The following is a 13108-nucleotide window of genomic DNA, read 5'->3' as shown; positions in this document are numbered from 1 at the left end:
GCGTGTGGAATTACATTAAATTTAGTATTTTGGTTTGTTGAAAAAGCTCTTTATATTTACATTAAACATTCCTCCACAGACTGGAGAGACATAAAGTTGCATCAGTGTCTCTACAAAAACAACTTAAACGAGATGCTGATTAGACAATTAGTGGTTTTCCACCACAGCATTGATACCTGCCAACGTTTATTTGCTGTCTCCTAAAGTCGATATAAAAATTCTCCTCAGGGTCCGTGGTTTGCCAACCCCGGAGGAAGCAACAGTATGCCCAGTCGGACCCACAGCTCCGTACAGAGGACCCGTTCTCTGCCAGTTCACACCACACCACAGACCATGGTCATGTTCCAACAAGCAGGTACGACTTTCTGGAAAAATGCCACACAACAACAACCTTACTACAGGTTTTTAATCCTTACTAGTGGCTGGTTGTTGGTGGTGATCTTCATGTTTAATTAGATTGGAGAGCATTTCTCCTGTAGCGATAAGAACTATGAAAAAGTTCCTGTAGTTTCTAAATTATTCATAAGAATAATTCCTAAATTTCTACATACAGTATGTTAATGATGAAAAAAATACAATTTAAATGTGAAAAGTGCAACCCCACCCTCCCAGTAAGAGTCCTGGGATACTGGGGGTCACAGTAGCTGCTGGTCCCAGGCAGAGTGACCTACAGTAGCCGCTACTGACCGGCTGGTCCCACAGAAACAGCAGACAGTAAGTCGACTTCCTCGACTTTGCCAGAAACGTCCTCCTTTCAGAATGAAGAGGAAAAACAGATTTTTAAATAAAGCAGCAGAGAGGAGGGAAGTCAGCTGGAGGGAGGATAGAGACTATGTGAGAGAGGAAGAGATGGAGGCAGGGAGGGAGGAAAGAGTGAGGAGTCTCACAATGAGGCTCTTTGTGCGGTGAGGATGGGGCTCTCTGGCCTGCTTTCCTTCCATTCCCTCTCTCTCTCTAACTCTCTTTCTTTGCTTTCCCATCTCTCCTCTTCCACTCCCTCCATTTCTGCCATCCCTGCCCCCATCCTCTCTCTCTCTTTGACAACTCTGCAGAGTCATGCACATAGAAAAGTCTCCCTGAAGGGTGGCTGTTGCCGGGCCTTGGCTGCACTAACTTATTTGAAAGGCTAGACGCCCTTCGTTCCATTCCTCCAACCCACCCCCGTCCCATGCATGTATGCGTGCTCTTCCCTTCCCTCCGTCAGCTGGTGGAAAAAGAGTCTTATTAACTCTCACACACAATAAAAAAAGACAGTGTGTGTGTGTTTTTTTTATTTTTCCCCAGTGTGTGTGTGTGTTGCTACAAGTATGTGTGTGTATAAGGGAGGGCTGTGTTAGCAGTGGGGGTGTGTTGGTGGGATTTGGAGTCTATAAATAGCCCAGTGTGGACTAGTAGACCTAACTCAGCTTGTGTCTCTGACCACAAGGGATTTTCACTGCCCAGTGTATGTTGAAGACTCAGCTAGGGACTAAATGGCTCAAAGAGGTTGCTAGGCTGCACCGTGGCTCAAATACACAACCCACCTTCGGCACTCAACACACACACACACACTCCCCCCTTCTGCCCCAAAGCAGCACTCCACATAACGGTCTCCACCCAGTTCACAGCTGAGGCCGAGGGAGTCGAGCGCAGCCAGCACCTGAGAGTTAAAACAGGAAGCTGCTTCCATTTGGGAGGTTTCATACGTGTCTGTGGATAAAAGTAGGTTTTAATATTTGAACCCAGAGTGTGTTACTCTGACCTTTAGCTGACCTTTAGGTGATCTAAAGGGTAATCTATCCAGGCATTTATATCCCTATGAGGAGCTTTACAACCCAGCCACTGAATGTGATGTTTATTCTGAGACTATACGATGAATCCACAATGAGTGACCCCTGATAGAGCCATTTTTTATTCACATTTGTGATATAATGACAAAGCTAGTTCCTGTCAAACTTCCGGTAAACTGGTGGTAATGTCCAATCAGGAGCAGCCAATGATCAACAAGTGAATTACATGTCTGTCTGAAAGGAACAAATAATGGTCCTAAACAGCTGGAATAAAGCAAAGAAGGCGTTTGTACGCATGGTGGCTCCGAAAACACACTGAATTGAATTTAGTTTTGTGGGGAAAAAATAGTAGCATAAATAACTGTAAATCAAATCAAAGATACTTTATTTATCCCTGAGGGGAAATTCAAGGTTCAAGTCAGCTCGTCCAAGGTTAGACATACAGACATTTACATTTGACAAGTTTACAGAACAAACTGATACTTCGGCCCTGCAGCAAGTTTTTTTTTGTTTTACCGGCGCTGCCTTAAAATGCAGAAAAGGTGACATGAGGAAGGATGGGTGGGTGTTGAAAAAAAAAGAAGTATCTCTACACTTCACCTAAAAGGGGGAAGGATAAAGATGCAACAAAAAAACACACCTCTAAGCATAAGCACAAATTCAGACAATAGACAACACACAATATGAGAGGGGGGTTGGTTGGGTCTCCCAGACAGCCAAGTGAGGTCGCAGGCAGCACACATATAGCAAAAACACATGGAAGAAAAATTCTGTGAAATAGTTTGTGTTGCATATGTGGATCAGTACTAATAGTTTCTCTCATGAAAACAAACTTGAGACAAAGATACTGTTCATCTATGTGTTACATCTACAAAATACTGATTGTAATTCTTTCTATGTCGCTGTACCTATTGATACGTTCATTTTACATCATTTTAGCCTAATAGTTTAACAACTCAAGTTGTTCTGAAATAAATAAACTGTGTTGACTGGGATTAAAAAAGGTTGAAGTTCCACATTTTTATAAAAACAAGAAACAAACAGACCAAAAAGTGCAAAAAAAAAAAAAAAAAAAAGTTTGGAGTTTTACGGGTTAGTACGACTATAACCATTAACTAAACTCCTAGACTGATCCAGAACTGTGTCTTATTTGGTATTAATTATTTATTGAAAAATCTTTATTCCAGACACATCGGTCCATATCAGCAATTAATAATAAACGAAAAGAAAAAACAACAAATACATATTCATATATGGACACATAGCCTATATATACACACATAGTAATAATAAAAACGTTCGTAGAGACAGACATTCATTCCAGTGCTTCCAAAAACAGGAGAAATACCTTGTGTCACTTCATTTTGGCTCAGTCATAACCATCACAATTACATTTTTTGACTCCCTAAATCGACACGTAAATCTATACATTAAATTCCTCAACACAGCATAAAAATGTAGAAATGTTATTTGAGACGAGCATCTGACTTGATCTTATCCATCTTGGAAGTAGCGACAATATTTTAAAAGCATCATGAGATTCCACCAGGAGCGTTTTCATTTTAGCTTTGCTAGTATTGCACCATAATGAGCAGCATAACAGGGAGTACAATACGCTCTGAAAAGGGCTATTTTCACGTCATCTGTACACATATTAAACTTATTTAATAATTATTAAATAACTATTTTTCATCTGTAACACTATCCAAAACAGTAGGAGAGGATTGCTGTAATGTCTCCATCTAGATGACTTTTCTTTCAGCTGAATGGGACGTAATTCTGAGCAGGTGTCGCGATTCATCCTTTTTATTCTTCAACATGTTTAGAGTTTGATCCGGAGTAGAATATTAGCTCACCTGAGTGGGATTGGGTGAATTGTGCCACTGATCAGTGCATGTATGAGGGATTTATTGTCAGATTGATGCCTGTTATTATTGATCCCTGCATGGATGTGAGCTGTCTGAGCACCAGGTTGGTAAAAATGTTATGTTTCCCCTGAATTACAAACATCAGGTTGCATGTTTGCAATCTTCATCCTTAAAGTCTCTATCTTTTGTTTTACACAAATCTTGTTAGAAAAACAAATACACACACATACACACACAGAAGACACTGATTTAACTTGTCATTGGTTGATTACACTTGATTTATTTACACAAAGTCTTAATTTAACTGATTGTCCAGAGAAAATCCACACACTGACTGTATCATTGAATAAGACAAGGACACACACACACACACACACACACACACACACACACACACTTGCAGAGTGATGCTGTGCACAGTTGCAGCGGTGCATTCATTGTTTTCATGTTGCCTGAGTTGACAGTGAGTTATAATCTGATCAATCTGGGGCCACACTGACTGAGTGGCGACTTTGTTCCATGAAAATAACTGATTTAAAATCTGACTTCTTTTTTCACTCTCTAAAATTATTCTTTAGCTTTATACTGTTAGCTGTTATTCACACACTTCATTTATGTTGGTTGTTTTTAATCACAGATATTATTTTTCTATTATTTCCAGATCTTCAGCTACCAGTAACGGAGCCGGATATAAACAATCGCCTTGAGTCTCTGTGTCTGAGTATGACAGAACATGCCTTGGGAGGTACGTTGTTATGTCCAAACCAAACTTTGCAGCATTAAACACAGTTTTTCTTCAGGTTAGATGTGGTTTAGGACCATGTCAGAATCATGTACACAGCAGGTTAACTTTTTCATATTCATGTAATCATGCTTGTCATAGATTATAATAATTGTGTTGCAGTAAGTCTAAGCTAAACCTCTATTCTCTGTCTACTAACTGAACTATCTTGGCTAGGTGTGAATCAACACCTCCAGATCACTCCAGGCATATTTTGGAAATGTTCACCCTTTTTCATTCTTTTTGTCAGGAGAGCTGATATGAGCCATTATTTCTTTAAGTTTTGCTTAATGACATTTAATGTTCACAACAACAGTATCAGAGCTCTTAAAAGCAGACTGCCTATGATCATTAGAATTTTTTGCAAACTTATACATATATATATATATATATATATATATATATATATATATATATATATATATATATATATATATATATATGTATATATATATATACATATATATACATATACATATATATACATATACATATATACATATATACATATAAATATATACACATATATATACATACATATATATATACACATATATACACACACATATATATATATACATATATATATATATATATACATATATATACACATATATATACATATATATATATATACATATATATATATATATATACATTATGTGTATATATATATATATATATATATATAAATATAAAACAAACTGCTTTGTTTTTTAAATGTATGTAGTTCTTCCCATTGACACAGTGCCATAAACTTAATTCAGCTTCCTTTTCTAAACACTTTTTTGTTTTTGTTAGTTATTTTTATTTGCAGTCTTCGGTGCGTCATTCTAGTGCAGTCGGTCCTCGAGGACCGCTGTCCTGCAGATTTTCCATGTATCCCTGCATCCAATAAATGGATCCAGCAGCCAATGATGCTCTGCACAGTGACTGATTAGTTTGAGTCAGGTGTGTTGGAGCAGGGATACATGGAAAACCTGCAGGATTGTGACCCTCTAGGACTGGATCTGTACATCTCTGCTCTAGTGGCAGCCTCCAGAGATGTTGAGATGCTTTGTTGTCACTCTTGTTTCTGTTTGTTCTGCTTTGGAAGTTAAATGATTTTATACCTTTAGTTTTTTCTTTATACCTGAAAGAAAAAACTAAAGCCGCTGTCTGCGTCTCGACGGAGGGGAGTGAAAACGTTCACTAGCGCGTAGCTTGATAACATTTTCCTCCTCGGCTGCAGCTGCTGTCAGACTCTTGTTTTTCTCTGAAAGGCTGTATCAGTATTTTGACAGATGTGTTGTTGTCACCATGGCAGTATGGACTCTGGCCCCTCACTGATCACCAGTTCAGAAAAGCGTCAGGCCGTCAGTTCGGGGCTCAGTACGAGCACCAATATACGTCAAATGAGATTCAGCTTTATTTATGCAATACCTTTTTAAAAGGTTAGATTGTGTTCAGAATAATAATATAAAACTGATCAGGACAAGTTTCAACTGCTAAGTTGTGCCAATTTAAAACCCAAGAACAAGAAAATTGGTTAATACAGATTAAAGAAGAGCATAGTTGCTCCACCAGGTGAGCTATCCAAGGCCCTGTGAGTGCCTTGTTTGCTTGTTTTAATGTTATTTTTAATAAACCCTTATAACAATAATGCATGTATAAGTGGGCACAAAATGTTTAGCAACAACAAAACCAGTCATTTTTCATCAGCTTTAATAAGTTTTTTTTTTACTTCTGCCCACTCCTTTTCGAGTATGTCTGGGTTTGTTGTTTCTTTCTTTTTTTTTTTAAGTTACTTTAGTTTTCTTTTTGTATGTTTTACTTTATTGTATTGGACATATCGAAATAAACTTTCCAAGCTTTAGATTTTCATCATGCAAATCTGGCAGAAACAGATGTCAACCTTTCCTGCAGCTGTCTGCAGACTGTGGTCGGGAGGCTTCCTAAGTGGAAGCTGCCGCTAGTTTTGACTCAGGAAGGATCTAGCTGTAGCTAGGCCATTTGACTTTACATAGCAGTAGAAAAGCAGACCTGTACCAGAGGAGATGTAGAATCTATTGTTGAAGCTTGTAGAAAAAACTGGATTTTTACTGCTAAACAGGCAGTTTTTTGCAGCTCTGATCCCATGCCCTGCTTGTTTGAGAAGCAGCAGATGATGCATCCAAAACATGATCAGCACTCAGTCTTAAAGGGGCCATGCCATTCCTATAACACATCACTGCAAACTGTTGTTGTGTTTCTCTTTAAACGAACCCTGGTTCCCTTCCACAGATATTAAGGTTCATATGCAGTTGTGTGAATGTACATACCAAACTCCAGTGCAGACTAATGAAGCGAACTGTGATCTGCTTAAAAACTGAGGGTCTTGATCAAGCAGAAACCTCTGGTGGTTAAAAGTGAAGCCTGTGTAGAAGTGCCAAAAAGTAGAAGTGCACTCCCCCCCTCATCCACTAGGGGTTCAAAAACAGAGCAAATCCCCATAGACTCCTATGTTAAAAAGACCAACTTCACAGCAGAAATCCATTTTTGGTTTTCATAGGTCAGGTTTTCCTTCATGGCAACTGTGGGAAGAGTGATTTTTTTATAACTCCTCCGTTGAGAAGTAATTTCATCTCAAAATTCAACATGATGGGGGCGTGTCCTTTTGATTAACATGTACCTGATAGTGTTGCACAACCGCAGTTTTTAGCCGGTTAACCGCGTGATTTAGCTTTCGCCCTCCTACCTCTGTTTGCTGGTTAACTCCTTTTAGCTCTGGGTTAGCTCGGTTAGCTCTTAGCTACAAACGGGTCGGAGATCGCTAGATGTCAATCATTCACTCCCACGCTCACAGCCCCCCTCTCAGCTCTACCCCTTTGCCCATTTTTGCATTTTCTGGGAGAGACGGAACGTGTGACGCTGCCAAGATGGCGACGGTGGGAACCGCACAATGAGGCTCATTTCAGCTCTTCAGAAACCTACGGGTGACATCACGAAGGCTGTATTTTTTATACAGTCTATGGTCAATAGCAAGTGAATCCTGGTGCGGTTTCCTTGCAATGTCAAAGCAAACAAACCATCCAAGTGAACCAAAGGCAGGAAGTGATGTAGGACATGTGTCAGAACAACATGTTGGCCATCTCACGGCCTCTTCTGCTGCTCATACTGGACAATTTCTTGTGAAAATTACGTTTGGACACCAAAGAATAAAAACCAAAGTAAAAACATTTATTGTTACTACATTGCGGTGAAAATGTTTTCAGTCCTGATTAGCAGTATTTTCTTCTTTTTTTTGTCAGTGGTTTCTGTCAGGGAATATTGCCCCTTGGTGGGCAGTTATTGTAACTACAAGACTTTGTCCTGGCAGTTTGGGCCGCTTGAGAAAAGCGCAGCATGAAAGCAAACAAACACAAAGGAAGGACGGAAATTTTTCAGAAATGGAAGGAGTCCCTGAACTATGCTGGTGTAAATGCACCCTAACTTTCTTCCAACCCCAAACAAAGATAGCTGTGGTGTTGTTAATTGTGCTCATCCCTAGTCATCTCTGTTTTACAGTCTATGCTGGATCATGTTTTATGGTTTAAAACATGCAAATGGCTCATTTAGATCTGAAATGTCTTTACCTACTTACTGTCAATGCACAACTACAGCCTTTACCCAGCTGAAAGATTAGTTTTTGGAGCCTGAAGCCTCATTACAGCTTTATCACTATTCACTAACTTCCTTTTCTGAGACTTTTGAGTCCACATCCGGACTGTGTGGGTGGGAAAATCGAATCGAAAATCGGGATTTTTTTTGCTTCACAATTTTAAAATTGATTTTTTGTTAAAAATTGAAAAAAAAATCCTATTTTTTCAAACAAATAAAAATAATCCATTATCTTTTTTTTTCATTTCTATTTTTATTGATCTTTTTACTTGTCTTCTTGGGCATTATAGCAGCAGAATGATGGTCCGGATACTGTGTTGTTTTTTCCTCACTGAAATCAAGAAAAATGACGAGCAAAAAAATAAGCTTTATACATTTATTTAGTTTTTAATCTATAAAAATCAGTAATATCAAAGAATTGTGAGTAAATCGAATCGGCACCCAAAAATTCGGAATCGAATCAAATCAGGACAAAAGTGTATCGTCACAGCTCTAGTGTTTACACTTTGTCTGTGGAAGTGGATCAGGCCATCACAGAGTTAAACCATGATGTCTTCTGTCCTCAGATGGCGCTGACCGCACATCTACGATATGATGTGAGGACATGAGTGAGAGCAGCAGGACGCCACGGCTTCAGGAGGCTCTCTCACAATAAGCCACCTGAAGGTCCTCCCGTCCCCCTCCCTGTCGTCGTTGGTAGAGCTCAACCAAAGGACCAGGCGGGATCCAAGAAACACAAGCAGGCGGATCATCAAATCCCATTGGCACCTTCAATCAGATTGGAAAAGCACACTTCCTGCTCCGCCAGCTGTCATCTGCGTCTGCATGTGGATAAAGAAAAGAAGACGGCTGGATAGAGGCTGAACAGCGCCCCCATCCTCCCTGGGAAGGGAAGAACTTGGCCCCCCGGATCAGGGATCAGTGAGACTGAGGCCCCTTCCAACACCACCTGGCCCCTGCTCTTTCCCTGCAGCTTGTGGCATCTTTCACATTGATAACGTTACCTCAGACCCCAAGAAAACACGAGAAGCAGAGCAACAAGGATTCAGAAGGATGTTTGGGATTTCCTGGATTGTTTTCAGTGCCAACCGAGTGTCCAGCACTGAGGTTTAGAAGCTCAACTGGGCCTCTCAGTCAGTAATGGGTGGCAAAAGAAACAAACAAACAAAAAAAGCATTTATTTGTGTTGTATGTATTTATTGTTTACATAATGATGCTACTTTCAGAGGGTACAGAAACATTAATTTCAGGTATGTGGAATATTTTGTTAAGCCTTGGCCGTATGCAAGATTTATGTCCCACAAGTAGCCATCACACTAGTTTACAGCTAACGTGCTTATTCTTTATTTTTAGCAGCCAGCAGGAAAAGACGAGTAGATCGATCGTTTACTGAGATAAAAACGAGATAGAGGTGGAGGTTGGACAGATGTGTGAAGGAGGACAAGAGGAGGAAGGTGGAGAAAGACACAGAAAGTAGTAAGGGAAGGGATCAAGCCGAAGTGACACTGAGAAGGGAAGCGGATGTTTGAAGGAGGCAGGACCTTTGAAGATGACAAAGGAAGATGATGTCATGTCTGATCAGGTGGCGAGTCTGTTCATGTGAGTGTTTAGTCACGTATTGTACATCCGTAACTTGTACTGTATGAACTCGATGAATCCAGAGCTTTTCCTGGGAGATGAGTCTGCATGTTCAGAAACTGGGTTGAGCTGCACCTCAAGCTGCTCGTTACAGATAGAAACAAGGAGGAGTGGGAAAAGTGAGGAAGGAGTCGGAGGAAACAGGACGTGGATTTGGTTTCCACTCGGATTAAAACGTTGGAGAAAACGCACACTTTCAGTCCATGAAGGGTAGTCGTCCCCGAGATTGTCTCGTTAGTGCTTACCGCCACCTGCTGGCCGCGTGCAGTCACTGCGGGGCAGACGCTGAGGCCCACAGAGACTCCGACGGAAACCAGTAGGGAAGAGCATTTATATGGAAATCTTCTGTTTGTCTCAACAGAGCAGGTCAAACTAGAATTAGTCTTTATAAAGTCTGAATCTCATTTTTTATGTGTCTTAAAATGTATCCTCTGTTGCTTGTGTCTGATTACAGACGTTAAGAGTAGGTTTTTGTTGAAATAAGCTGGTTCGGAAGCTGAGTCCTGACCGCCAACTGTCAACGTTCGGAGAGCTTCCTGTTGTTTAGTTTCTTTATTATTATTATTATTATTATTATTGCAATTTTATAGTATTTCCTTTGTATCCTGCACTTGGTATGAATAATGTGATACACTAAAATCCAAATGATCGAGGCTCAACAACAATACTGTGCTTTGAAGTCGGATCAAATCAACTGAAGGGACGAGATTGACGGGAGAGCTCAGGTTTTGTTGGGAAAACGGGCGACGACGGTGAATCCAAGTCGGCGTCTCTGTTTCTATGGAAACGATTTGTTCGATGCCACATTGATCCTCTCTGCCACGTCCCACTAGTGAAGGACCATATCAGTGTTTGTGCATCTTTTAGTTCGATCCCTTTCAATATGTTTCCAATGTCAGCAAATACAAAGACTCCGTTTTCATGACAGCAACAGTATTGATCCGCGTGGACTCACCCCTTTAGGAAATGAATCCATCACAGAAAATGGAGATCCACAACAAAATAACATCTGGTTTGGCCGAAGGTATGACTTTTTTTTTATGTGACGGTTAAAATAGCTGCAGATAATTTTATTTCTTCAGTTCTGCACCTGAATGTCTGTAGAAAGCTTCAGGTCCATGTGTTTCCACTCGGATTCAGTGTTTGACTCGTCCGTAAGGGGAGAAAATGTGCAGAAACTCTGTTATGGGGCCTTTCTCTTGATCAGTGTTCAGATCCAGTGATGGAGACTCAAAACTCTGGCCTGGATCTTCACACACACAAAGTGTGTGTGGCTTTACAGCTGGACACTTCATGCTGTGCTTTAAGTGTGTTTTGAGTCAATAAGAGCCAATCAGTTGTTTGTGAATTCCTCCAAAGCATGAGTTGTTTCAGTCCTGGATGGAGAAACTGATGCTCCTTCATCACCAGGATCTCATCTTCTTCAAGTGTCACTGCCGTTTGAATCAGTACTTAAAGCAGAAGCAATTATTTATTCTTTTTTTTTCATATTTTTTGCAGAGGTGATACTGATCATTTAGGTGTTTTATTATTTAAAGTACTATATGTATTAACTTGTTATGGCTGGTGACCATACAGACATCTCAAATTTAACATAGTTATTGTTGACAGACTGTTTTTCTTCCTCTTGTTGTTGATGATGACGAACTGTAATTTTTTATCTGTATGCTTCTGTGTCATGTTGAATTTTGTTTTGTTGTTTTTTTTTTTTCACCTGTTGGAGGCCGTTCCGTCGCAGACGCATTGACTCGGTTACAGGACTCGCTCACGTTGCCGTTACAGGTCGGAAACCGGTCCGTTTCGGACTGAGAGTATAAGTTAGGATTTGAGAACTGGAGTCTGAAAGTGGTGCTGTGGTCCTGGTTGGGAGAGGTCATGAACAGATCCCATGAAAAGAAGTTCGCATCCTTAAACACTTGCACTTTGTAAGTTAAATAAAGTTTCTCAAACTATAGGAAGTAGTTTATCTTGGAGGGACTATTTTCAGCTGTGGATGAACACTTATTTGTTTGTGGTGATGAAGAAATGTGTCGCTCCGTAGCGCAAAGAATCACTTGTCTTTTCATGGGATTTGTTCATTTTCAGTCACTTAATATGAAAAAAAGGGATTATTTCAAAGTGGTGTGTTTGTAGGTTTATTTTCTTCCACGACGCTGTGCCATGTTTGAGTTTAAAGTGTCAGATTCGTTTCAGTTTCACATAGATACACTCATTTTCCTTTTAACCACATTTTATACAAATACTGACGGACTTTAAACGACTTGAGTTCATGTTTGTTTGTTTATTTTAACAGTTCAGTTACATGTTTTGTACTCAGAGCAGAAAACGTCACCACAAGCCCCCAGTTTGCGCTGGACTCTGGTTTCCTGCTGCACCTCTGGGTTTGTGCTCGTTTCTTCAAAACCAAATGCAGGTCCACTCCGCAGGCAGTATTAACAGATAGATAACGCCTCGATGTATTCCAAAAAAATATCCAATGTACTTCAAGTTGAGAAATGTATACTTTTTATTTTTGTCATAGTTTCTGCAGTTTAGTTTATATCAGTATGGGATGCCAAGACTTTGTTGTTGTTGTTGTTTGGTTTCTTTGTAAATGCAGCTGCATCCATTCGTAACGAAGTTACCGCTTGACTGTGCTCCTTTTACTTTATCTAGTTTTATCAAAGAGCCGATGTCCTGTATTGACTGCAGGCTTACGTATATATTTGAGAAAAGAATGTTGTATGTTTAATAATAAAAAAGGACAAAAACACACAAAAAAAGAAGAAAATGTAGAAAAAAGAAAAGGAGTAAAAATAAAAAGTATAATTTATATTTTAAAACTGCATGCACAAGACTGGGAAAGTCATATTTAGAATAACAAATGGCAGTGCCTTTTTTTATACTTGAGACATTGACCCCAAATATAAAAATTTAAAAAAAAAAAAAAGTTTTTTTTTTTTTTATGACTTAAAAACTGAAGTGTTGCAGGATGAAACAAACGGCGGCTCTGATGGGTCATGTTCACTCTGCAACCATGAAACCTTTGTTCTTCCTTCGTGTGATCCAGATTTTCTTTTTCTTTTTTATGCAGAAAGAATTTCATCATCTAGTTTTCTTTACTTCGCCAATCATATTGATGCTGGATTTGTGTCAGTATCCACACAAGGGATTGTTTTGTCCAAAAAAATGTTGACTTCTTGGAGTTTGTAAAAAAAAAATATATATATATATAAAAAAAATAAATAAAGCATCATTGAATTAGCTTGCATTGGGTTCAATGTGTGGAATTTATCCAGACTGGTTGCTTACTTCCACTTGGAGTGATTTAGTGATAAATACAAGCCAAGCTGCAGCTTGTTTTTACTGTAAATTACCTGCCTGTTGTCATTCTTTATTCTCAGAAATTAATCATTTTATTTTCTGCTCTGTTTGTAGCATCCCCCGATTGACAA

At 39.4% G+C, this 13108-nt stretch overlaps 1 protein-coding gene across 2 annotated transcripts in view; it reads left to right on the top strand.

The window, feature by feature from the left end:
* Positions 1–12917, top strand: part of samd4a (sterile alpha motif domain containing 4A) — a 59739-nt gene extending 46822 nt beyond the window's left edge. For both annotated transcript variants that reach the window (XM_079241919.1, XM_079241918.1), the window contains 3 exons: positions 229–355; positions 4299–4382; positions 8603–12917. In XM_079241919.1, the coding sequence (XP_079098045.1) occupies positions 229–355; positions 4299–4382; positions 8603–8631 (240 nt within the window). In that variant the 3' untranslated portion in view covers positions 8632–12917. The remainder of the gene's footprint in view (positions 1–228; positions 356–4298; positions 4383–8602) is intronic.
* The last annotated feature ends 191 nt before the right edge of the window (positions 12918–13108 follow it).

The sequence above is a fragment of the Telmatherina bonti genome (genome assembly GCF_933228915.1).
Source record: "Telmatherina bonti genome assembly, chromosome: 1".
Taxonomy (NCBI): domain Eukaryota; kingdom Metazoa; phylum Chordata; class Actinopteri; order Atheriniformes; family Telmatherinidae; genus Telmatherina; species Telmatherina bonti.
Note: the sequence above shows the minus strand (reverse complement) of the source record. Positions and strands in the feature narration are given on the sequence as shown.